The 26389-nt window shown below is 41.1% G+C and overlaps 1 protein-coding gene across 1 annotated transcript in view; it reads left to right on the top strand.

Annotated features, from left to right (window-relative positions):
- Nucleotides 1-26389, top strand: part of vac14 (vac14 homolog (S. cerevisiae)) — a 43731-nt gene that overhangs the window by 11812 nt on the left and 5530 nt on the right. The window contains exons 11-17 of the mRNA XM_066713669.1: nucleotides 2023-2167; nucleotides 2508-2573; nucleotides 11001-11145; nucleotides 16744-16876; nucleotides 22281-22455; nucleotides 22706-22824; nucleotides 25675-25754. Of these exons, the coding sequence (XP_066569766.1) occupies nucleotides 2023-2167; nucleotides 2508-2573; nucleotides 11001-11145; nucleotides 16744-16876; nucleotides 22281-22455; nucleotides 22706-22824; nucleotides 25675-25754 (863 nt within the window). The remainder of the gene's footprint in view (nucleotides 1-2022; nucleotides 2168-2507; nucleotides 2574-11000; nucleotides 11146-16743; nucleotides 16877-22280; nucleotides 22456-22705; nucleotides 22825-25674; nucleotides 25755-26389) is intronic.

The following is a 26389-nucleotide window of genomic DNA, read 5'->3' on the forward strand; positions in this document are numbered from 1 at the left end:
ATGTTTCTTATATCCAGCACTTCAACAAAGAAAAAGCAATCATTCATCCATCCATGGGGAGGCACTACAGGGAAACCGACCGTGCCAGGATGTACAGAAAATAAATTAACCAGGGGAACATTATATAATTTGTACTTCTCTCTGTTCTGATGAAGGATAATTCCCTTGTGTTTAATTGCTGTTCTTGACTTCTGAAGAGGCAGGAGGAGATTACCTGTTCTCATGAACTGTGATTTTGAAAACCTGTTTTTCTTTTGTTAGGCATTAGTGATTTGTTTCCATCAGTAAGCACAGTGCATACACTGAGATCCCCTGCTCTGTGCTGCGGCCTGTGCTCGGTTAGGGCTGTAGAGCAGCGGGCAGTCGGCGCTCTGCCCTTCGTGGAGCAGCCTGACCCAATGTCTTCTCCCCGTTGTCACGCAGGCTGTTCTGCCACTCCCCTCCTCACAGGCCTCTCTTCTGCTCAGCCTTCACTTCCGTCTCACCGCGCCACAGTCACAGGAGCGCTACTGTACTTCTCCAGCTCTACAAGTATTCAGTTTGTTTGTTCTGTTACCTGCCCCCTAGTGACCTAGGTTCTGGGCTTTAGAAGGAGAGAGCACCTCCTTTGTTCTTACCTCCCACCCCCATTCAAACTCCCTCCCACTCCCTGCCTTGGACCACCAACTGTTCCATTATGCTTTTTCATATTTTATCCCCATTGCGGACGGTACGTTCCTCTTCTGCTTAGGGATTAGCTGCCCTTTTCCTCTTGATAAGGAGGAAACTCAAACCTGGAGGGTGTGCTAGTGATGCAGACACATTCGTCCTGATGAATGCGTTTTCACAGATCCGTAAAAAGCTCAGTATTTAGTGTGTTCTCTCCTATTTTGTGTGGAGCAGAGCAGTGTAAGTGACACTGTGCAGAGTCTTGCAACTTTTCTGAGTTTGTAAATGGGTTTCCATTACAAGTGTGTCTGGGAGCCCTACCACTGTGCCCCCATATTCTTCGAGCCACTTGCCCAAGTGGATTGGGCTCTGCTGTGCATCTTGGCTCAGCCTGTATGCTCAGCTCCTGTTTTCTGCCAAACCCTGCCTCTCCCCCCTCCCTCCCCACAGTCTGTCTGCATTAGTATCCCTTGCTATCAGCCGCTTCCATACCACTGTGCCGGACCTTGCACAAGGGGGCAGTGTGTGCGTGCACAAGGACGCCGAGCAGGTCTGCAGGCACTGCAGAAAAACATGCTGTTTTAGTACGCACGGCTCTGTGACCACACTCTCCCTCCGTTCTTTAAAAAGATCACAGACTTTTGAGATAATGACAAACCAAACAAGAATGCTTTAATCCATGCCAGCCTGTGTGTTCCTGCTAAAAGAGGAAAAGGAAAAGGAAAGTAACCTTTATAGTGCTTTCGAATCATAGCAGAGATGAAAGTAAAGCCCTCTTTCCTGTCTGAAATCTGCTCTCGCATCACATTGTGTTTTGTGGTAGACTAATTGAAGGTACGACCAGCAAGCTGAGCTCTGGCAAGGGAAGGCGTACTTGCACATCCCATCAACGCCTGTCAGGATATCCGCTGTTTTAATTGAATGTTTTCAGTCTAACTGTTGTCTGTGATTTGCCTTTATTTGCAGTAATTGAGTGCCCACTTTTCCTATAATGAGTATGATCTGCCTGTTTTACTGTACCAGTATGGGTCTATTATGAAACCACTAAATTCCATAATTTCAAACGTTAGTTTAATCCATAAATCTAACCATTGTAACATTTTTTTTAATAATCTTAATATCTTGCTTGCGTATTATTGTGCAGCAGCCTTGCACATACGGACACCTACCAAGCAGTGCATCATCATAACGATCTGAAGATGCCCCCCCCTTTCCCCAACATTGAGTATGAAATAAAAACACAGTTTTGGCACCAATGAAAGGGGCTGCACTCTGCTTCAAACGGATGGCTGAGGTGGCATAGCACAGGAGAGAGTTCCGGCCATGGTGCTGGCTGATTTTCTCCTGTGCGTCTCTCCTCTCCTTTCTTCCCAGCACTGACCGGCCCCAGGTGACCCTTGACCTGGATGGGATCGTGCAGGTTTTGGACAGACATCTACATGACTCCTCCACTGGCATGATGACACGCATTGCTGTGCTCAAATGGCTCTATCATCTGTATATCAAGACCCCGCGCAAGGTGAGAGACAGGGTCCCACCAGGCAGCAACCACCTGCAGCTGCCCGCCTGTCTGTTCATTTGTTTATTTGAATCTCAAACACAGTTTTCTTGAAATACATATTTTATTGGCAAGTGCTTCCCGTGTATACAAAGCAAAGGACTCTGCAGTTATGAAGCAGGTGGATGTGACAACCATTCAGTCTTTCTTTCTCTCCTTATTTTAAATATTTGTATTAGTACCACAGATTCCAATCAATCTGTAATATACCTTTTGTTTCATGGTGTACCTGAAAATACTGCCAAAACATCTTTGTGTACATACTGTAAGTTAAGGCCCTTTCTCTGTGTGCCCACTGCAGATGTTTTGCCACACTGACAGCCTCTTCCCCATGCTGCTGAAGACGCTCTCTGATGAATCAGATGAGGTAAGTCGTTCTCCACCAATCACAGGGTAGCCACGACTGTGTCCAAGCAGAACACTACACTTTACGAACGCAGTTTATCTCATGGACCTGAAATCTCAGCAATTTACCCATGTCTCAGTTTAATCCAGCTTTACAGTCCTATTATTCTTAGTGATATTTAGGACAGCTCCATCAATTTGAGTTAATCCAGTGTGTCGTGCCTCACTACTGAAGAACTATCACTATGGTGATAGAATTAAGATTGTCCAGCTGGGAATGATTCCAATGTCTGATGCGAGAATTCCAGAGAGATCTCTAGATGTTCCTGATCAGTAGAGCTCTGTCTCTGGGCTTGCTGAGGACCCTCACTTTATACAGAGGGGCCGGCAAAGCTCTCCATCTCTAGGCTACCATTGCTGGCCAGCACAGCTTTGGTATAAATCAATCCTTTGTTTCAGTTTTCCTGGCTGCGGCTCAAGCCAGCTGATTTTATTTACTGTTCTGAAGCGAAAGAGGTCTTCAGAACAAGCATGAAAAGCGGCTATGTCTCATGTCTTTGTCAGTTAAGATAAAAAAAGGAAATTGTGCCCTGTGGGGCTTTAAAAAGAGGATTTACTTCATCTTGTAAGCTCAGCACTGGACTGTGAGGGAGCAGTGCTGGCCCGCTTCTGTCCGCCTCTCTCACCGTACACAGCAACGCAGCGCTACCTATTCCCATCCCCTCCGACATGGTACTTTCACACACTGCTCAGTTTTTAGGGAAAGTGGCTAGGACTTATGCTTCTGGTGCATTTTCCACACGTTAACCTAAAAAATGTATGCAAGGAACATCTTTTAGCAGTTAGAAGGCCTGCTTTCTGTATTGACCTTGCACTGTGTCCTGTGACACCAAAATAAAGGTCTTCAGACAGCGCAGTTCTTATTGTTGCCTCTTGCTCAATGTAAAAACATAAATTTACACCAAGGCTGCTTACTCTTGTTGCTTGGAAATTAACATTACCCGTCCTTCTTAAATTTAAATATTTTTTCAGCTTTATCACTCAGATAAGTTACAACATTCAATTATTTTAATCCTATTATGTGAAATGAAAGGTAACACCGTGGGCTGATTTTTTTTTTTTTTTCCATATCTGAATAATAAAATCTGCAGGATTTTTTTTTTGTTGCTGTGCTCTAGGCTCACACTTTTCAATTCATACTAGCTATCATTTATCAGTTTTAACTACTGTATCCTGAGACTGCTGAACTCAGTCACGTGAGAACTTTGTTAAATTGTCTCTTCATATTTATTTATCTGCCAGTGTGAAGTGGAATTGATTTGCTTAATTACAAATCTCCTATATGTGTGGATGTATACATAGGTGTATATGTGTGTGTGTGTATATATACAATATACATATTTATATGAAGATGTTCTTAATCCTTTATTCAAAAGTTATTGGATAAATCCTTTTTTATGACTTAAGTCAAGTAGGTTGGTGAGGAAGATATTATTTTCAGTAAATTATGCTGAGATATCCAGTGTCAACTGAATGAACCTTTTTGGTCATCTGTAACTGCACACACCTGTAAGATCCTTGGCAAAAGGTAAAAAGCCTTTGTTTCACAGCAGTGCAAAAGTGCAGAGAATCCATTTGTATTCACTCTGGGTATCAGATATTATTAAGCTTAACAACAAAACACTTAACGTTCCATATGGGAAGCCATCAGACTTGCACTGGCTGGCTTTAAAACACATTTGCTGTGGTATCAATTCTTCTGCTTCACTATTCCTGAAAGCTGAGTAAGGAACTAAGAAGCCAGTGGCAGCCATCGTAAAAGGTAGCAGTGCAATTCTGTTAAGTTTGTTTCTTAGTGGTTCTGTAGCGTCTCTATATTGAAAATAAAATATAAATAAAGATGGCTATAATAATAATAATACCCCCAAACAGGATAAGATATATTGTCAGACTTTTATTCCTGTATCTTTCTACAAGATTATGAAAGACATCGCCTGTATTACCACAGAAAATAATTGAATAAAATACATTTCTCTATCAATCATATATATATATATATATATATATATATATATATATATATATATATATATACACACACCTCACAAAAAGAAAAACATTTAAAGAGGTGAGATAAGGCCTAATAATGTGAGCCCCACACATTAATGTGTGCAATATGTTATTTACAGTAAGAATTTGCTGACTGCCCAAATGTCTCCTGAGCAGATTAACAGACTGGCAGCAGACGCTGGACATGGAGGTAATCTCTTTGAAGAGATCGAGGATGTTGAGATCCATCTTAGAGTCAAATCAGTTGGTGAAAAGGTTCCCCTTAAACAAAGCAGCTCTACTGGAACCAGTACCATTTTTTCCTACAGTTTTGCAGTTTAAAACTTTTACTTTAGCATCCCTGTGTTTTACAGCTCTCATGCATGTGTTTAAAAAAGGCTGATTGAAGGATGCCTTGTTTTATTTTGAGGTACTGTTTCTTTTTTGTGTCACTGCACTTGTGTGTTTGCAGAGAAAATAGTTTTCAGATGTATTGTGGGATCACAGAGGTATTAAAGGAAAGTATCTCTACAGAAAACATTATAAAAATTCGCTAGGGGTCTTTGAACAACTTAAAGCACTATGAATCAGCATCTTTAAAAGTTCATTTTGGAATCTGAAACATATGCATATGCACAACTATTTTTGATTTTAATTATATATTTTTTATTTAATTTTATGTATTCTTGTGTGGTTTTGTTTCTTTAGTACTGAAAGTGTAATGCAATATTTGATGTCCTGCTTTGGGGACCAGAAGATAAGTTTTGTTTATAAATGAGCTTAGGTATGCAGCATTGAGCAAAATGTTGATAGAGTAGGGCTTCCTGTTTAGGAGGCATTTCCAGTGAGCAGAGGTGCTGCATTATGCACTGCTCAAAGAGTATTCTTTTTATTTGTTTAGTTTTCTTGATTGTCAGAAGTCTTTGATGTTGGAGAAACTAACCTAGATTCCGCACTCTCTCGGGCAGGGGGTTGAGGGGGGGGGGTGACATCTTCAGAGCAGTTGAGACACAGTAAATTGGCATATCATTGCAGAAAAGGCTTATATAAGTCTTGTGTTAAACATAGATGGTCCGTGAGGGTTTTTCTGTGAATTCGCCAAGCTCTGAAGATTAAAGAAAATAATAAAAAAAAACACTTGTGTCTTTAGGCACCCAAGAAACAATGGATATGTTAATGTGAGAATATATTTTTAATTTCAGAAAATTGGGAGATAAAGGTGTTAAACATCTCCCTGAAAGTGTCGGTTGGGTTGTACGTTTTTTCCTTTTTCTTCCTGGGAGAGACGAAAGAAACCTCTGTAAACAATCAGAGGTTGCTGCATCGCGATCCTTTCCTTGATGGCATAATTGGCAGAGTGTCTTTCTGTGTGCTAAAGTGTCCAGAATACCTGCACCTGCATCAGGGAGCATTACATCACCAGACAACTTGTAGTCATTATGCTACTGTGGTTAATATATGGGTTTGGATTTATTTATGTATAAAACATTGTAGTGTTTTTCTCGCTGCAGGCCAATGAAATGAACTAGCAATGAGGAAAGGTAGTGATTGTACTTTCTGTAACACTACTTGTCGCTGGCACTTTGTGAGCTGTGTGATGGGCGATCAAAGTTTAGTTGGTATAAACGGAGGGACTTGGTTCTTCTGGTTTCACATACACTACCAGTCAAAAGTTTTAGAACACTCCCATTTTTCCAGTTTTTATTGAAATTTAAGCAAAGTTTTTAAGTACAGTTTCCTACACCATCAAAAGGCACTTGAAAACTGGAGGAAACTGACAGGAAGAAGTCTGGCAGATCCAAAGCCACAACAGAATCAGAAGACATTGTTTCTGAGAGTCAACAGCTTGCATGATAGGCGGCTCACAGGACAACTGCTTCAAGCACAGCTTAACACTAGTCGAAGAAAGCGAGTCTCAGTTTCAACTGTGAATAGAAGACTTCGAGCTGCAAGTTTGACAGGTCAAGTGGCAGTAAGAAAGCCATTGCTAACATGGTAAATTAAGAAAATGAGGTTTGCCTGGGCTGTGAAGCACCGCCAGTGGACTGGAAGAAGGTCTTATGGACCGATTAATCAAAATTTGAAATCTGCGGTTCATCACGCAGGGTTTTTGTATGCTGTTGAGTAGGCAAAAGGATGGTTCCTCAGTGTGTGACATCAACTGTCAAACATGGCATACATACCCTCAGGTATACGCCTAGTTGGTCGGGTTCATCCTACAGCAAGATAATGGCCCAAAACATGGGATGAACTACACGGAAGGGTGAAAGAGAAAGCAAGTGCAACACATTTGTGGGAACTTCTGCAATAGTGTTGGGAAGAACTTTCCAAACAATATTTGATTTCCATTGCAGAAAGAATACATTGAGACACTTAAACTGCGTAAATTTCTATAAAAAATTGAAAAATGAAGGTGTTCTAAAACTTTTGACCGGTAGTGTAGTCTACTAGTACATAATCAGGTTTAGGCTTTGAAATCTTTGTGTTGTGTCAGAGATCAAAGGTACGTAGCCCGAAGGGGAAGTAAATCCCAGGGAGTATTGTCACTTCCATTCCTGAAGTGGTGCTGCAGCCCACAGGATAACGGCATGACTCATCACAGAACGCTTCTCCAGCATTGCAAAGGCCACTTGTCCTGTACTTGACTCAAAGGATATTTCTTCTACTCCTTATGCCGTTATCTTTGTTATGCAATTTCAGATATCGCTTCAGGCAGAACAGTCACTTTCCCATTCTGCACAGACAAAGATTCACAGTTCTGTATTTACATTTTTATTTATCTATATTGTATTTTCTTCCTGTGCTCTTCTAGTAAAAGAACTTAGTATGAAATCTCTATGCAGCTTACAGCATATTGTGTACTTAACTGTGCTTGTTTTACAGATTCTTTCGTCAGTCGAGCATTCGAAATTTTGCCTCAAGCAGTAGTTTTATATCTCGTCTTTAGAACGGTGCAGTACAATACAGTATTCATCTCTGTATGGGTTTCACCCATCCTGTAGAACATCTCTATTATTTTTCTGTTGAATAATATCTAAGTGTGTATGAATGTTTTCCAGGTTATACAAAGAAAATAAAAAAATGTCCCTATTAATTATCCATACTATACAGGCAATGTATTGTGTGGAGTATGGCAAAAATAAAAATATTCCCATAGGAGTCTGAGGGGCTCCTGAACTTGCATTTCATTACAGATCAACCTCACTGGTAGAAAGTGTAAAAATGTTTCATCAAGGAATGACTAAGCATAACTAGAGAAGATTAGAAGCTTTAAGATAACGGATCAGCTTTGCCTCATGTAAACAGGAAGTGGCCACTCCAAGAGTGGAGATGACTGGGATAACAAGAGGATAGGTTTGTCATGTGGCACCCCTTGGCCATGTTGGGGTCATGTGACTGCCCGGTGGAACCTCTCCCCAATTCCATGATCAGGATGAGAGACCGCATGTGTGTGGAATTTATGTTGCGTGCGATTTTCCTCCTCTGTGCTTTGTACGGGTGCTTGAGATTACTCGGTTCTGTATCACCATTCTGTTTTCCAACTGAACAACGAAGGGATAGTTGAGACTTGTTTTTAAATGAAAATATTAATACCCTGAGCCTTGTGATGATCAGATGGTTTCTGAAGAGAGCAGGAGGGCTGCTGGAGGAATATTACTGTCACGTGCATTTCTGTTATCCAGTTAATGGCTTTCTGATGATAAGAAAGTTTACAAATGAATGGAGGCCATTCGACCCATGGTGCTTGTTTGGTGTCCATTAATAACTGAATGATTCAAGGATCCAGTCTATTTTTAAATGTTCCCACATTTTCAGCTTCAACCACATTGCTAGGTTGTTTGTTCCAGATTGTGACGACTCGGTGTGAAGAAGTGTTTCCTGTTTTCCATCTTGAATGCCTTGAAGCCCAATTTCCATTTGTGTCCCTGGGTGGGTGTGTCCCTGCAAAATTGAATTTCAATTTGTGTCGGCCCACAACTGAATATTATCCAAGTCCCTTTGAATAACCTGTTGCTGAGATTGTATCTGTTGAGCCACCTATTTGCAAATTTGACAAAGTAAAGGCCCTAGTACTGATCCCTGTGGACCTCACTCCAGTTAGAAGCAACTCCCTTAATTGACACCCTCTGTTTCCTATACATCAACCAGTTCATAATCCATCTACTTACATTACCCTGAATGGCTGCAGCTCCCAATTTGAGGATCAGTCTTTGGTGTGGAACCTTATCAAAAGCTTTCTGAAAATCTAAGTATATCATATCATATGCTTTCACATGATCTACAGCTGCAGTTGCATGTTCAAAAAATTCTAATAAATTAGTAAGACATGATCTGCCTTGTCTAAACCCATGTTGACTATTTACGAGAATATGGTTTTCATTAAGATGCTCCTCTATTATCTGTCTAGTCATTTTTTCCAACAATTTACAAGTAATGCAGGTGAGACTGATTTGGTCTGTAATTTCCTGGCTCAGTTTTTTCCCCTTGTGGATTGGTATGACATTTGCCGTCTTCCAGTCAGTTGGCACATCCCCTGTTCTAAGTGTCATTTTGGAATATTGGAGTTAGCGGCCTAAAAATAATTTCCCTAATTTCTTTAAGTACTGTTGGAAATATACCATCTGGCCCAGGTGATTTGTTTGTTTTTAATTCTGCTAGTCGCTATAGTACCTCCTCCTCATTTTTCCTGACCTCTCTTAGGGTTTGACTAGACTTGTTGTTAACCTGTGGCATGTTATCTGTTTTTTCTATTTTAAAAACCTCTGTGAAATACTCATTTAGAACATTTGCCACATCTTGTTCATTTTCCAAGATACTAAAATTTTTGCCCTTTTGTCCTCTGTTTCACTTCCTCCTTTATCGACCTCTTGCTGTTGTAGTATTGAAAAAAGCTCTTTGCATTAGTTTTAGCTCCAATAGCTATGTTTCTTTCTATTTCCCTCTTTGCTTTCCTGATCCCTTTCTTAAGATCTCTTTGCAGCTCAACATATTCTTTGTATTTTGTTTAGTCTCTATCCCTTTTGTATGCGCTATACAACATTTTCTTTCTCTTTATATTTTTTTGCACACTTCTATTAAACAATTTTGGCCAGTGTTTTTTGGTCCTCAATTTGTTACATTTTGGTACAAATTTCTCCTGAGCCTCAAGTAGTATATTCTTAAAATGTAACCATCCATTTTCAACTGAATCTGTATCCAGTGTGCTCCAGTCTACCTCTTCTAAGTGCCGCCTCATACCTTCAAGGTTTGCTTTTCTAAAATTGTAGACCATTGTTTTAGACTTGGTCTGAATATCTGAGTTGGGTGGTCTGTAACACTCCTACCACTAATCCTCCGGATCATTTATTCAAAAGTTTATCCCCAAAGATTTTGTTTCGTTACTAGAATCTAATTTGAATTCTTCTGCCTCAATGTCATTTTTGGCATATAATGCTACCCACCACCTCTTCGATTGGAATGACATTTTTGTTTTGTTGCCTGTTTCCCATAGAACAAGCATACAATCTCATTTTTTATTTTGAAATGCTCCAGTACATTTACATTCATTGTCATTCCAGCTTAGTTCCATTTTATATCTGTGACTTAATAGTTTATAGACTTGTTCTTTGATTGGTTTAAAAACAAAAACAAAATGTAGTCAGTTTTTACTCTCCAAAACTGAAATTGGCCTGTGTTTGTTGTTGAATAGATCCACACATGTCTTTCACTTTGCAACCCCTTTTGCAACATGTTTATTTTGGGGAATAATGCCGTTCTTGTTTAGCTCTCTGTCAGGGGTTGGTGTTTTGCACGGCATGTTGGCCCTTGGTGTCTGATGCAACTGATGTAAAGGCTGCTTAGCTGTGATTCAGGGAATGTGGAAGTGTCATCCCCCTAAGTATGTACACTTAATTCAAGGAGGAAATGGGGGGGGGGGGGGTGAGGGAAGGAGGGGGTAGGGTTGAAAGGTCAGTTGCATTTTCATTGACGGGGCCTAGGTGCTGAGAATAGAAAAGTGCTAAATGACTGTGGGAATGAACATGGAGAAGGGGCAGAGCTAGGGGTCCAGTGTGTCTGTGTGAGTCGGCGTCTACAGCACTGCATTCTGGCACTGTAGTTCACCACACTCTGTATGCACACTCTAGTCAGCTGTGGAAACATGCACATATGCTTGGGCTGCTTCAGGCCTGGTTTGAAAGGGGACAAACCCCTTCCTCTTTTACTGAGGGATTACACTGTGGTCACATTCAAGTCTTTGCTGAAGTATAACTTCTATATTACAAAAGTATCCCAGGTAGGAGGCAAGTGACTAGACAGGTTTGTCCCTGATGAAAAGATCAACTGACTTCCCCAATGTTTTCTGCACAAACCTCTCTCTCTCTGTTTCTCACCCCTCCCTCCCTTCTTTTCTCATTCCCAGGTCATCCTCAAAGACTTGGAGGTTTTGGCAGAGATCGCTTCGTCTCCTGCTGGACAGACTGATGTTCCAGGGTCATGTGACAACTTTGACAGCAAATCGGAGCTCCAGGTTCCTGCATCAGCTAAAACCGCACATCCAGGCACAGGTGAGCCAATGCCTCCCCTGCTTCTGACATGAACTGTAAAGATGTTGTCAATGGCTGGCCATGACTTGACTATTTTTCAGTGTTCTCTTGTTTCCATGTAATTGATTTGCCCCTAGACATCAATGACTCAGTAATACGATGTGCATATGTGGCCAGTAAAATACTGGGTAATACACGTCAGAGAAAACACTTGTTGTTTTTTGTACAAATGTTGTTTGGGAACTACTTAAATTACATGCAATACATTACTGTAGAAGCCGGACACAGTTTCGGGTTCCGGTGGTGTCCGGGCTTTATTGGGGTTCACGTGGGTTAACGGGGACAAAACACAAGGGGAAAAAAACAACAAAACCAAAATGTCCACACACAATAGGGTGCTCCGGGCAGTCAGGGTTAGGAGTGCCAGTCCTCCTTCTCGTCGGTTAGCTGCCTCCATCGGGGAAGGAGAGGGATTAAATAGAGAAGGCACAGCTGCCGCTGACGTCACAATCGCCACGGTGCTCATTGCCCGCAGCCGTGAGTCCGCAGCCTGTTTGCGAGGGAGCGGACAACACAGCTGCGGCACATGAGCACCTCATCAGCGAGCGCCAGCAGCAGCCGTTCCGTGACAGACAGTGTCCTGTCACAATTACATACACAGTATCCATTAAAAAATATCACATTATAAGCTTAAGTAGAGAGGAGGACTGGGTCCCAGTCTGTTTGATGATCATTTCACACAGCAGGCTACCCACTGCACTTGGTTCTTTGATGTCAAGGATTGGTGGCCATTGGGAATGCCAGCCTCTCCTGGCACAAAATGGCTGCCTGTATATTGTACATATACGGTTTTCTTTTTAGTCTCTGATGGCTGCAAATCTTTTGCTGTTGGTGAGGTTCACCCCAAAGACGATCCCTCTCCAGGCATTTCCTCCCTCTAAGCTCACACTTCCTTTGTTGAATCCCCCCTCCCTTAATTGTCTCTGAATTTATTGCCCTTTCCCTTTTAACCAGGGGGTTTAAACTGGGGCACGTTGTCTGTGGTTCACTCACAGGTCAGGTTTTGCCTCCTTCATGAGCACCCTGAAAAAGACAGGAGTCAAAACGTTATCCACCAACTACTGCCAATCTGTTTTACAGATGCTGTGATTGAGTGGGGGAATGTGCAGACACAGAGAAGTGTGTTATTTGATTAATTTTGTGATATTCTGGAGGCACAAAGGTGTTTTGTGTACATCGCAGATTTCACACCCAGTGAGTTTCCATCAGTACGGTCACAGTCTCCGGATTACTAAGAATCTATTACATATTTATTACTATTATTTATTGTTATTTATTGTTATTTTTTTAGCTGAAACTGGTGCATCATAGCGCAATATGCCCTGTGTGGAGAATTGTGAGTGGCCATTGTGAATGTTGGTGTGGATGTGGAAGCGCATGCTGATGGCCCCCATTCTTGGCAGTTGTCATGACAACGTGCTCCCTGCCTCCTTGGCCCCAGAGCACTCTGGGATGTGTGCGCGCGCTCGCTGGATGGAATGATAAACGGTGCATTGTGTGGCACAGAGGAGAGGAAGCAGCTTATTGTCATGGAAATGAGCGCCCATGTTTCTCTGAAATGGATTGATTCTCTCCCTGACTCACTAGGAGCCTGAGAAGCAGCTTCTTCCTCTGAAGATTTTTTTTGGCGAAGCAGAGAGGTTGTAGAAAAAGAGAGGAAATCCTGGCTTCAGTTTTGCTGTTCACTGTGGGACCTCCTTGACCTCTCTGTCTCAGCTGTGAAACACTGTTGGTACTGAAATCACACACTATACAGTGGGTAGCACATCCCTAACACGAATGGCATCTTAGTTTCTCACTTGAGGAAATTGCATAGGGTTTTGAAAGCCATGAAGATAACATGTATAAATATCTAATTTAGATCAGAACTACCAATATATACATATTTTTTTTCTTATATAATATGCCTTCATCCAGCAGTGGATTGATATGAACTGATGGTGATATATATGTATATAGGTGCGTTTGTGTATAAATATACAGTGAGGGGAAAAAAGTATTTGATCCCCTGCTGATTTTGTACGTTTGCCCACTGACAAAGAAATGATCAGTCTATAATTTTAATGGTAGGTGTATTTTAACAGTGAGAGACAGAATAACAAAACAGAAAAATCCAGAAAAACGCATTTCAAAAAAGTTATAAATTGATTTGCATGTTAATGAGGAAAATAAGTATTTGATCCCCTATCAATTTTATACAGGTAAGGAGCTGAGATTAGGAGCACTCTCTTAAAGGGAGTGCTCCTAATCTCAGCTCGTTACCTGTATAAAAGACACCTGTCCACAGAAGCAATCAATCAATCAGATTCCAAACTCTCCACCATGGCCAAGACCAAAGAGCTGTCCAAGGATGTCAGGGACAAGATTGTAGACCTACACAAGGCTGGAATGGGCTACAAGACCATCGCCAAGCAGCTTGGTGAGAAGGTGACAACAGTTGGTGCGATTATTCGCAAATGGAAGAAACACAAAATAACAGTCAGTCTCCCTCGGTCTGGGGCTCCATGCAAGATCTCACCTCGTGGAGTTTCAATGATCATGAGAACGGTGAGGAATCAGCCCAGAACTACACGGGAGGATCTTGTTAATGATCTCAAGGCAGCTGGGACCATAGTCACCAAGAAAACAATTGGTAACACACTACACCGTGAAGGACTGAAATCCTGCAGCGCCCGCAAGGTCCCTCTGCTCAAGAAAGCACATGTACAGGCCAAGTCTGAAGTTTGCCAATGAACATCTGAATGATTCAGAGGAGAACTGGGTGAAAGCGTTGTGGTCAGATGAGACCAAAATCGAGCTCTTTGGCATCAACTCAACTCGCCATGTTTGGAGGAGGAGGAATGACCCCAAGAACACCATCCCCACCGTCAAACATGGAGGTGGAAACATTATGCTTTGGGGGTGTTTGTCTGCTAAGGGGACAGGACAACTGCACTGCATTAAAGGGATGATGGACGGGGCCATGTACCATCAAATCTTGGGTGAGAACCTCCTTCCCTCAGCCAGGGCATTGAAAATGGGTCGTGGATGGGTATTCCAGCATGACAATGACCCAAAACACACAGCCAAAGCAACAAAGGAGTGGCTCAAGAAGAAGCACATTAAGGTCCTGGAGTGGCCTAGCCAGTCTCCAGACCTTAATCCCATAGAACATCTGTGGAGGGAGCTGAAGGTTCGAGTTGCCAAACATCAGCCTCGAAACCTTAATGACTTGGAGAGGATCTGCAAAGAGGAGTGGGACAAAATCCCTCCTGAGATGTGTGCAAACCTGGTGGCCAACTACAAGAAACGTCTGACCTCTGTGATTGCCAACAAGGGTTCTGCCACCAAGTACTAAGTCGAAGGGGTCAAATACTTATTTCCCTCGTTAACATGCAAATCAATTTATAACTTTTTTGAAATGCGTTTTTCTGGATTTTTTTGCTGTTATTGTCTCTCTCTGTTAAAATACACCTACCATTAAAATTATAGACTGATCATTTCTTTGTCAGTGGGCAAACGTACAAAATCAGCAGGGGATCAAATTTTTTCCCTCACTATACGTAATATATATAATATATATATATATATACACACACACACACACATATATATATATATATATGTGTGTGTGTGTGTATATGTGTATATATATATATATATATATATATATATATATATATGTGTATATATATATATATTATATATGTATATGTGAATATATAGGTATATATGTGCTACAGTATACACATTTACTTTCCAAATGGAGTTAGTTCTCAGAAGTGTCTGGGGTTTAACAGTTTGAAGTGTAAGGTGATAGGTGTTACAGAAACAGAACAGAAACTAATTGAAAAGTTCCATGGGCCAGAGTCCTTTTATAGGCATAGCCTGGGATGCCTGCAGCAGGGCACGTAGTGTCAGGTTTCACTTTATAGCCTAGTGCTTTTCTGCACATCTGGCAACAGCAGCCTGCTGGCCTGTGATGTTGACAGGCAGCTGGAATCATTGTAAAACATCAGAGGGGAGCGAAGGTCAAGAAAACCCTACCTATGACCATTGACCTGTCTTAAGTTGGCCTGCTCTACAGTGCTTTTGTAGGAGATTACTGACAACATGCTTGTGTTGCACCAAGACAGTCTGCCCATTGTTTTATCATCACTTCTTCAGCACTCCTTTAAGAATCTTAGAAACCCAGTTTTTATATGTATATTCCTTATATTCCGTAATAGTCCCCTTTTTTGCAGTGAAATAACATGTCAAGATTATATTCAAAAGTGTCTTTCACAAGCCACTAGCCTACTGAAGTTTCCGTCTCTTTTCTGTGGATGTTCAGGACAGCACACTATTCCTCTTCAGCTCTCCTTTCCCCCGGGAGGCTGTCTTGCTTCAGTGTTGGGAAACCAAATGCATCTTTTCTCACCTTTGACCCATAAAGATGTTTTCCAGTCCCTGTGGAATGCTTCCTATTCCTCTGTTTCCACATTAAATGCATTGCCAGAAATTCCTGCAGGCCTCTGTCGCTGGGACCAGGCCCCAGCTGGCTCTCGTTAATGCGGCAGTGAGAAGTGTGTTGGGACAGCGATGCCTCTCAGAAGGTATGCGTTTGCCATTCTTGTGTGGATTTGGGGATGAAAGCCAGGGGACACTACAGAACAGTTTAATGAGGTGGTGATGTTTATGAGTAAAAAATAAAATTAAAAAATAAATATATATATATATATATATATATATATATATATATATATATATATATATATATATATATATATATATATATATATATATATATATATATATATATATATGTGTGTGTGTGTGTGTGTGTGTGTGTGTGTGTGTGTGTGTGTGTGTGTAAATCTTTTTTGCAGAGAAAGGAGGTCAAAAAGCAAGTCCCAGATGTACAATTAATTTCTTAAGGACTTTCAATATATACAATTTCCTTTTTTCTTTCATTGACATTTTATCCAAAAGTCATCTTACTTTTTAGCACAGTTGAATAGATACCTGTGGCTCGTGTGACTTCATTTGGGCTCCACTTTGTTATAATTGCCAAGAGTTCATTCCCTATCCATTCTCTGACGCACCGAATAGGTAATATTTTTTAAATAAGTTCACTGCATTATTTTCTTTTATAATAACATGCTTTGCAGTGGTTCTTTAGCGTTTTATTTAAATTGACACCCAAGGACTTTTACATTTGAGGATATTAAATGTGATATGTGATCAATAAAATTATAATAAAAAAATCAGTACCTCTCACTTTCTTTGAGTTGTATTCTCGCACATCTGGCCACAACAGATGGAGTATAAAAAGGAGAAAAAATAAATAAAAGGACATGGTGTTTGGGGAATGAGTCACTGCCCTTGAGATGTGTAGGATTAGACATTGAGTTTCTCACTACACTAGCTGGCCTTCTTACACACTCCCCACAATCCCACAAGCCAACCTTGCTTCCTCAGTCTAGGTACATTGGAGAGAAGGTAGGTGGATGTTTTACAGGTGCTCTCTCTGTCTTACCTGTGAAAGGTACTGAGGCCTCATATGGCTGGCTCTGACCTCCTGCTGCCTGTGTTTTGCAGGTTCCAAAGGCACGGATTGCTCTCCGTCCACCCCCAGCATGAACTCCTACTTCTACAAGTTCATGATCAACCTACTGAAGAGGTTCAGCATGGAGCGCAAGCTGCTGGAGATGAGAGGGGCCTTTATCATCAGGTAAGGCTGGTGGGGGTCTTGCGAGAACACGGCTGCTTAGTTGTCCACTGGAAAAAGCCCCCGTTGTGCACTCTGTATTGCATACTGGTTCTGAAATCTGCTTGGCAGTCTGTGTTATTGATCCAGCATGCCCCTTCGTGCTTCATTTAAAATCTCAACTCCTTTCCACTGCACACATTTAAATAATTGTCAACGTAGTTAGTGAATTGTAGGACCATTTAAAAGCAATGTAGATTGGACAATACACTGTCAGTCTGGAGAAAAGGTTTTGGCACATTGTGAAGTATGAGGAGTAAGAGATGACTAACCAAATGAGAATTAAAATCCTCTCTATCTCAACCACCCAGGCAGCCTGTAGCTTATCCTATCTTAAAAAGAAATATAGAAACTTCTGTTTTGAACATTTTAAAACGGAACCATGTTCAGTCTGTGTCTCTCAGATCCACATACAGGCATATTAAAAAATTGTTAAGGGTTTAATCCTGAGTTTTTCAAAGAGCTTCATTGGAGTGTTTGAAACTGGAAATAAGACTTTGTTGTTCATTAATAAACATTTCTATCTTGACGTTCTCGTAATGCATCACCTTAACCTTTTTTTTTTTTTTTATATAAACTTTCCCTGTAAATTAATTCCAGGTCTTTTTACAGTCCAGATCACATTTGGTTGGACTAATTTCCTTTGCATGAGGATGACCATCCCAAAAGGAATTTCCCTCAGACATAAAATGGTGATAGAACCCCCTGTGAAAAACAATCCCATAAGGCCTTTTGAAAATGTCATAAACAGGTCTGCTGGTAAATATTTTGACGGTGATGCTTGATTTCCTTTTAAAATTAAAGATTTTGGGGGTGGTGGGTGTGGCTTTGGGAAATTACTGGAAAATGTAAGAACCACATCATTTCTCTTTTTACATTTTTTAAAAGTTGTTCAATGAGAACACTAAATTAGCCTCATACTTCATTCCTTGCTCTGGGAGTTTGGTTCTGAAGTGCAGTTTGAGCCTTGTCTGTAGTGCGGTGATTTGCAGCCAAGTATGTGTGGAATGAGAACGATGGTGCGCGCTGCCTCAGACTGGGCCACAGACTGGGGTTCTTTAAGGGGCAGGACTGTTTCTCAGCTGTTTTGCTTAATCATCACCATAGCAACTGCATCAGGCCTGAGGATGAGCCAGTCGATATAAACCCAGGATGGTAGGACTAACACTGAGCCTGGTCTTAAATGGTGGATTTCATCTGAGCACAGCATGAAATGGTCTCCTTTACAATAATGCAAATACAAGAACTGAAATATTCCCCCCTCTAGTCTAAGTATTACATTTAGTAAATATTGTGTGTGTGTGTGTGTGTATATGTATACACTACCCGTCAAAAGTTTTAGAACACCCCCATTTTTCCAGTTTTTATTGAAATTTAAGCAGTTCAAGTCCAGTGAATAACCTGAAATGGTACAAAGGTAAGCAGTAAAAAGTTCAGGTTACCGAAAACTGAAAAATAATGTATGTTTCAGAGTTATATACTGTGTTACTACATCCTCTTAAGCATTATTTGGCAGTGTTATGTGCAGCTCCTGTGCATGTAAGTTACACTGTATTCCTACAATGCGCACATCGTTTGAAAGCTTATTGGCTACAAGCGCATTTCATTCTCAAACACATCCGATTTACAGTTTCCGTGTCGCCCGGCGTCATTCAAAGCCCGGGGGGTAAATACGCAGTCTGCTCCAACGGGGGTCTCATTCAGACGGTCACAGGTCACTCAGTTTCGATCGGATTTCTTTGCAAATAGGCTTGTTTTGTTCAGAACAATCTAATAATATGTTAAACCGATAAGTTCAGATCCAATTATGTAAAATATTTGTGTGTTAGTACACTGTAAATAGAGTTTTCCTTCTTGATATTTTGAGTTCTCTACGGGTGTTTGTTGCTTCTACCAAAAAGATGGATGGTCTTGTGTTGATCAGTAGACTGTCTGGTTCCAGAATATGTCATAATTGTCAATATTGTAAATGCGGTGGGGGTATAAAAAACGATTTTCACCTTGCTAGAAAGCTGAGAGTATCAGTTATCATGGCATACCAAACACTTGGCAAACAACACAACAGTGAAGAGTACATACAGAATTAAACAGAAACACACAAATTTGGTGCCTTTTTAAGGGTACCAGAGGTGTTTGTCAGTTTAAGGGGTTACATTTTGTTAAACAAAAGGATTCCATGATTTCTTTATCTTGAATTGTTTATTTGTTCTATGCTTTAATTTCAGAGTACATTCTAACATTTTTTTTTTTTTTACCAAACGTATGTGAGCAATAGTTGGTTATAAGTTGCACACATATGTATCAACATAACTGTGTTATGGTAATATAGCACGCATTATATAATTGTTAAGCACACTTTCTCGATACTTCATGTATTACTAGACATAAATATAATTCATTTCACATGTAACAAGCTGTTAAAGACTCTGCTGTCTTAAAGCACCTTTTGCCTGCCTTTATTTTTGTTGCTAAATTTTCCCATAAGCTGCTAAATAAGGCATCTACTGTCAAGGTTATGCTTCAAGATTTAATTTGAAACAAGAGATTCAATTGTTAATGAGAGATTTAATTGGATGTTTTACTACCAGAAACAGCCTTTTTATTCTGAAATCCCCATAGGCTATTAAGCAGAGCAGATCACCTACTGTTTTAGTTCAGTGTCAGGGAAGTTCAGATGGAGCTTCTGCGCTAGAACTTAAACAGGAGGGTGAAGATAATTGAGTTCCCAAAACTTAATACAAATAACTCTTAATTGTGTATCTGATAAAAGGCTTGGAACATGCTCAAGTAACTGTGTATATATACCTCTCTGGTCACACAGTGTCTGCATGCCAATTGAATGCACCATGGTTTATATATATATATATATATGTGTGTATATAATGTGCATGATTATCTTGAAATTCGATTTGACAGCTTCTGGCCACTTCTACATTTAGTCACTGTTGAATTTTGTCACTTGCTTCTGTGATCTTAGAACTAGTAGAGTGAAGATGATGTCTTTTAAGAGCTTGACAGTGATTTCAAAACAGTGATGTGGGGCCTTGAATAGGACCTAGCATGACGCAGTCTCATGCAGCCCTTTTAACTGCAGGGAAATTTGGACCAAATTAGCTGAAAAAGTTATCAGAAACAAAAAATAATAATGATAATGTTTCCTCTCCTGTCCAAAAACCCACTACTGGAGTTGCTTGCTCAATCCTTCAGTCTTTTTTTATTATTTATTTTTTATTCAGATTGATGGAAGGTAATCGCTTCACAGCTCTGCCTGACAAACTGCATGGTGTGGCCACTGAATGTCTCAGTAGGACTATCATTTTTCTGATGGCAATAAAATTGGGGAAAAGTAATCCATCCACAGGGACACTAGACTCTGCTTGACAGATGGTGCCCTTCAATTAGCAGTAATGGTTGTTTCAAGCCGGTGCGCTCTTCCTGCATTCGAGAAGACTGCACGTGTTTGTGGAAAACAAGTCTTCATTATGAAATTTGCTTAATCCCATAATTATGACACTATCAATATTTTGTGGAATTAATGTAGTAAAATTATATTATTGAAGGTATGAGATAATTAATTTTAAATCTTAAGCACTTACAGTTCTGTCTATGTATGTTAAGGTTTGCACAAAGAATGCATTTATACAGATGCCTATATGCATGTTTTTAAATAAGGCTGCTATTCTATAATTAATACCAGTTTTCTGTCTGTTGTAATTGTAGTTGAAGCTGCTTCATCTTAGTCTTCATCTTGTCTTTATGTACAGCACATTGTGGTTGGTATTTTTCTCAGAAAGAAATGTTGTAAAAGACCTTCACTTCAGCAACCTATGACCTCAAATGCTCCGTAGCTGAGATTTATTTATTTGTTTACTGGCCTAGTTTGGTTTCATTGTTGCTCATTTGACTCTTACATTCATATCTGCATTGTGGTCCTGGGGCAACTGGAAGTAGGTTACTGTGTAAAGCAAAGAGACGCCAGATGAGCTCTGGCAGACGTGCTGAAATTGAGATGGGGCGTACGAGAACAAAAATGTTGAAGGCAGTGAAGAATGTGTTTTGATCCTTCGCGTCAGCTGGAAATGTTTACTGCAGCACCCAGGTGTTTACATAGGAAAACATTGCTAATGTAAGCAATTGCATTATTATAGTGTGTACAAGCCCCTGGAGGATCCTGTCATGTATGTTGCATGGGTAGCTGAGAAAGCAGAGGAGATGAATGGGAGAGAGGGAGCACGATTGATGTTTGACAGAAGTGAAGGGAATGATGAGAACCCTGGAGAGTTTTCCATGGAATAAGGGGGGAGGTTTGGAGAATGAAGGTGGTATTGGGGTGGGGGTGGGGGGGAGTCGTATTTTCCCTTGATGATGTGCCCCCCCTCGTGTGGGGAGATGCGGGTGCTAGGAGTTGATCTGTCCCTACGGGCGTTCTGCTGGAGCTCCAGATAGTAGATCTGGGGGATGAAAGATGGGATTTGCATATCCCTGAGTCACTGGAAAATCGTTGGTAGAGGCAGGGAGGGTTCCGGCTACGTTCCTTGCTGTCCTACTTTCCATGAGTTGTGCTCTGCTCTGCTCACCCATTGATAGCTGCAAAAAGAGAGTGGAGGGGGTGTGGATCATGCTGCCTCAGTGAAACTCTACGTCTACCCCATCAACATATAAAGGGCCGGGGGAGTGCAGAAATTCATCACAACCCCCGAGCTTTAATATTGTGAACTCCTGCCATTAACAAAACTCCATTCTGGCTCCCACATACGTAACCCTACTGTGAGTGGGAGGCTGGAGTGTGGAGGTGGCAGGCATTTTGATTTTCATACATATGAGAGAGGAAAAAAAAAAAAAAACTCATGTCAGTTTGGCCTCCTTTGCTGAAAATAACACATTTAGTTATTTCTGTATCTGGAACAACCCGCCACCAAGAGCCACTGCTTCAAGTACATGGTAAGTCCGGTCCTATGGAAGCTTTGCCCCTGACTCAATCATCTTTCTTTACACAGATGGCGAAGTGAAAAAGTCTTTAATGCCTGGGCCCTGCTCAGGATCAGTGGGACGCTCAGTGGATTATTTTATAGCTCATTATGAAAGTGCCGAGGAAGTGTGAGACTGAGCTATTCCAGTAGGGGATGGATGTGTTATATTAGTCAATGAGACTGAGAGCTCTTCTCCATTATCCCTTAAAGATTCCCTGAAGGCAGGGATTTGTGAGCCTGCAAGTTTGGTGGGCTGCTGTAATAGACTCTCCTGTTTGGTTCAGAGTGTTTTCAGATGCCAGTGGTGATTTGAAGGCACATATGAGAGGCATATTATTAAGAATGTTCTTTCTTTCAGTTTGTATTGTTTGAGGTCAATTGCCTTTTCTCCCTTTCAGACAGCTGTGCCTGCTGCTGAATGCAGAGAACATCTTCCACTCTATGGCTGACATCCTTCTGAAGGAGGAGGACCTCAAGTTTGCCTCCACCATGGTGCAGACCCTCAACACCATCCTGCTCACCTCTGCTGAACTCTTCCAGCTGCGGAACCAGCTGAAGGATCTTCACACACAAGTAAATGCAGAACCCTGTGTCTCAGTCAAATCTAGAGAATTTAGAGATTCAAAAACCCCTAATATAGTGGTTCTCTTATTGTACCATGGTTTTTGTCAGTCCTGTTTCCAAACTGTAATAATTTCTCTATAATACTGCTGCAGCAAAAGCCTTCCTGTATCTGTCCCAGAATGCATAGTTGTTTCCCCAGGCTGTGAGAGTGGCCTCTCTCTCTCTCACCGTGGGCCTTGTTGTGTTTTATTTCCCCCAGGAAAGCTGCGCCCTGTTTTGCTGCCTGTACCGCTCCTGGTGTCACAATCCTGTGGCAACCGTCTCCCTGTGCTTCCTCACGCAGAACTACAAGCATGCCTACGACCTGATCCAGAAGTTGTATCCTCCTGAGTTGGACACCAAGATTGGGTTCTCACACAGTTCTTTCAGCAATACAACTACATGCACATCAGATGTAGATCTTGAACAGGTTAAAACATAAACCAATATTTTAGCCTTTAAGTGTTATGCTTTAAAGCATGGAATGACTCCTGATTTTTTGGTTGATTAACTGAATCACAGATAGCATTGTGTTGTCCCAAGAGTATGTGATGCTAAAGAGTTATAGGAGAGAGCATTGTCATGTACAGTTCAGAAGAATCCTGATGTCAAGATAATAGCATAAGAAATTCCACAGCTCCACATGACCTCGCAGCACAGCACGGCTGTGGCAATCCAGATCGACTGTGACATCTCTTGCATTCGGAGAGCAATGACCTACAAGTTAAGAATGAGCTCTGTGTTGTCAGCACTTTGTTTGTATGCTGGGAAGTGTGTGGGGAGGTTAGCTGTGACGCTACAGTTTCACCTTTAACGCAGGATTAAAATAGCAGGAGTTGCATCTCCCTGTTTCCCCTGCCTGTGTGTAACAATTCTGTTAGTAGACCCATTTGCACTATTAGTATTGATCAATGCAAACCAGCTTTAATGTAGCACATTTAGAAGACTGGTCCCATCTGTAGTTTCAGGCTTGGGTTAGAGTTATACAGTTCCTAAAACAGCCAGAGACTGAGGTATGCAGGGTAGGTCAGAGTCAAAACAGTTTGTTGGATAAGATGCATCACATGCCACAGTTTACTAAATAAGGCAAGATCACTGGGAAAGCTTGCTTTTCCTATCATGTTTTAAACAAGAAACACCCTAATGAGGATGGGGGTGGCTCATTATCATTCCTTTGCCATATTAAATATAATTTCTGTCTAGAATAAAGTGCGCACTCCTTTCTTCAATTGCTATATGGATTTCTGTAGGCAGACTGTATTTTTTCCCCTCCTGTCTCTCTTGGGAAAAGAAGAGGTGTATAAGATAGCTTGAAATAGCTTTGATCAAATCACCACCTCCTGTTTGATATCCAGGATCACAGATTTATCTGGGGCGCACTGCAGATGTCGTAATGAGCCCAGGTGTGTTTGTATTTCTTGATTGAACAGTAATGTGCAAGGGTAGCGGTCGCTCAGTCTTCACCCTGCTTCCTTCTGGCCCTGTGTCTGCTGCAGCGTTTTAAAATGAAAATGCCTAGGCATGATAAAGGAACCTTTCTTCAAGTTAACATTTTGGACATTGGTTCTTCATGTTTATCAAAAAGGTGATGTTTGCTGGAAGATCTAACATCTGGCAAAGGACAAAATCAGGTTTCGAGATTTCAAGACTTTAGCAAGTATGTATTGCATACAGATTTGGATTGGGATAGAACTAGCTAGCTACAGATCCAGACTTCAACATGGTACAGTGAAATGAGAGTCTTTCCTAGAGTCAGGGTTTGGGTTAAGTTAGAATAATGGTTCAAATAAACACTTTTTTTTTTATTAGCCCTAAACCCCATCCAACACCAAAACATGAAGCTGCAGCCAATCTGCCATTCTGTCTGTTTAGTTTACCCATTAGACACGCAACTGCTCAGGTAATTCTGTTTGTGGTAAATGGACATTAACCCTAACTCTAGTCTTCAGTCTATATGTCGCTCTAATGCGAATTTTTAAAGGGAACTCAAAACTGAGAGAATAAACAGTTTTATCCAGCACATTAAAATTACAAATGCAGAAAGACTGTCTACTCTCATCGCTGAAGAAAGGCTGTCAAGTAATGTATTCTGTTTTGTACTGGCAGGTCTGTGTGCAGTCTTCTCACACTATGACATTAAACTCACCAGCTGCCCTGTCCCCCTTATTTCTCCATTTATAGAAGGCAGAGGGAGATGGAGAGGAGCTGTTTATACATGCCAGGAGAAACCACTCTGGCTGCCGTTGCACTTTTCAAGAGTGCAAACCCTCTTAGGTGCATTCAATGTGAAGGGGGCTGCAAAATATTCTTTGCACAAACTCTTATTTTATGTAGGTCTGACTTAGGCTTGAAAAGGTTGGGAAACCCTGACATAAGGGGGAAACAGAGGCTGTTGTTTGATAGAAAAATCTGACTAAACTGTAAAAACTGTAAATAATTTAGATTTAAAGCTAAATTTAATAATTAATGTATTTTTCCCTCTAATGCTCCACTCTTCTTTCCTGTCTGTACATTGTTCTACATATATAGTACTGCACATGGTAAGATGGCCTCAGAGGGTTTCTGCTGCTTTCGCTATAGCACTCCTGGCCCAGCTGTGATGTAGTTATTGTGTGTTAGGTTTATAAATAGTTCGGGATGTAATTTACTGCTTTGACACTCCGAACTCTATTGTTTGTGCAGGGCAGTGCAGATATAGAGTAAGGCATTTAAAGAAATAGCGCTTCAGTTTGATGTACTATTGGAGCTGGATTAAAAACACAAGTTAATTCCTGGAATGTTAAGTGTGACAGTGTTTAAATTTTTCTCAAATCGCCGCAAAACATCTTGTACTTAATTTTTTTCACATTGAATGTTTTTAGAAGGCATGCTGCCTCTTACCCAATTTGGAAATACCCAATTCTAGCATTTATTTAGCATTGCTTAACACACTGCAGTGCAGAGGTTCAAGGAGGGCATTCGCATAGCTAAGCTTAAGAAGAAAAATTTCTCCACAAAACATAAAACAACATCCATTATCTACTGATACTTACAGTGTCAAGTCTGGGATCTTGCAGAGGAAACGGGAACAATTACAACATGCCCCTCCCCTAGTCCTTCTGTGCATACTTCTCTGCAGACTGCTGTGTGTGGAGTGTGGGGTACTGTGTAAGTCATGTGACTGGTTAGTTCCTTGACGTCAACAATCAGTGGCGACCTGGAAGTGACTGTGGATTTCCTGATGGAAGTGGACAAGCTGGTGCAGCTCATCGAGAGTCCGATCTTCACCTGTGAGTCCCGTTGCACCTCAGTCCACCTCGTCACACCTGATGTTTGTTGTCGACGTTTTTGTTTTTTTCCTTTCGTCTGTTGTTACTCGGATACATTCAATCCCAACAGACAGGATAGAAAAAAATACAGCATTGACTGGCTGTATCCTCATCATCATCATCAACACTGTCGGTACAGATCAGATGAATGCCTACATCAGGCAGGTCTGCTCAGATTGGCTGCGATGGTTACAGTAGCTGATCTCGCTCCATCTGTAGTTTGATGTTTCTATCGAGGTGTTAATCCCACATTCTGTTGTTTATTCCCCCACTCCCTTCCCCCTACCCCATATTATTTGAGGAACATGATTTTATGTATGATATTTATTTATCTATTTACTAAAGATGTTACCAGTATGAGGAAGTGTTTTCCTGCATGAGTGCGTGTATAATATGTGTGTGTGAATGTGCGTTTATATCAACCTTTTTTCTGTTCTATCCTCTGTATGTATGTATGTATGTATGTATGTATGTATGTATGTATGTATGTATGTAAAGACACCATGCTGCCAATGCTGTTTCAGTAACTGGGGCAGAACTGATCACTGATGGCTGTAGGCGAGCACAGACCTACATTCAGCATTGTGGGCAGTGGG

Source organism: Amia ocellicauda, chromosome 9, assembly GCF_036373705.1.
Source record: "Amia ocellicauda isolate fAmiCal2 chromosome 9, fAmiCal2.hap1, whole genome shotgun sequence".
NCBI classification, from domain to species: Eukaryota; Metazoa; Chordata; class Actinopteri; order Amiiformes; family Amiidae; genus Amia; species Amia ocellicauda.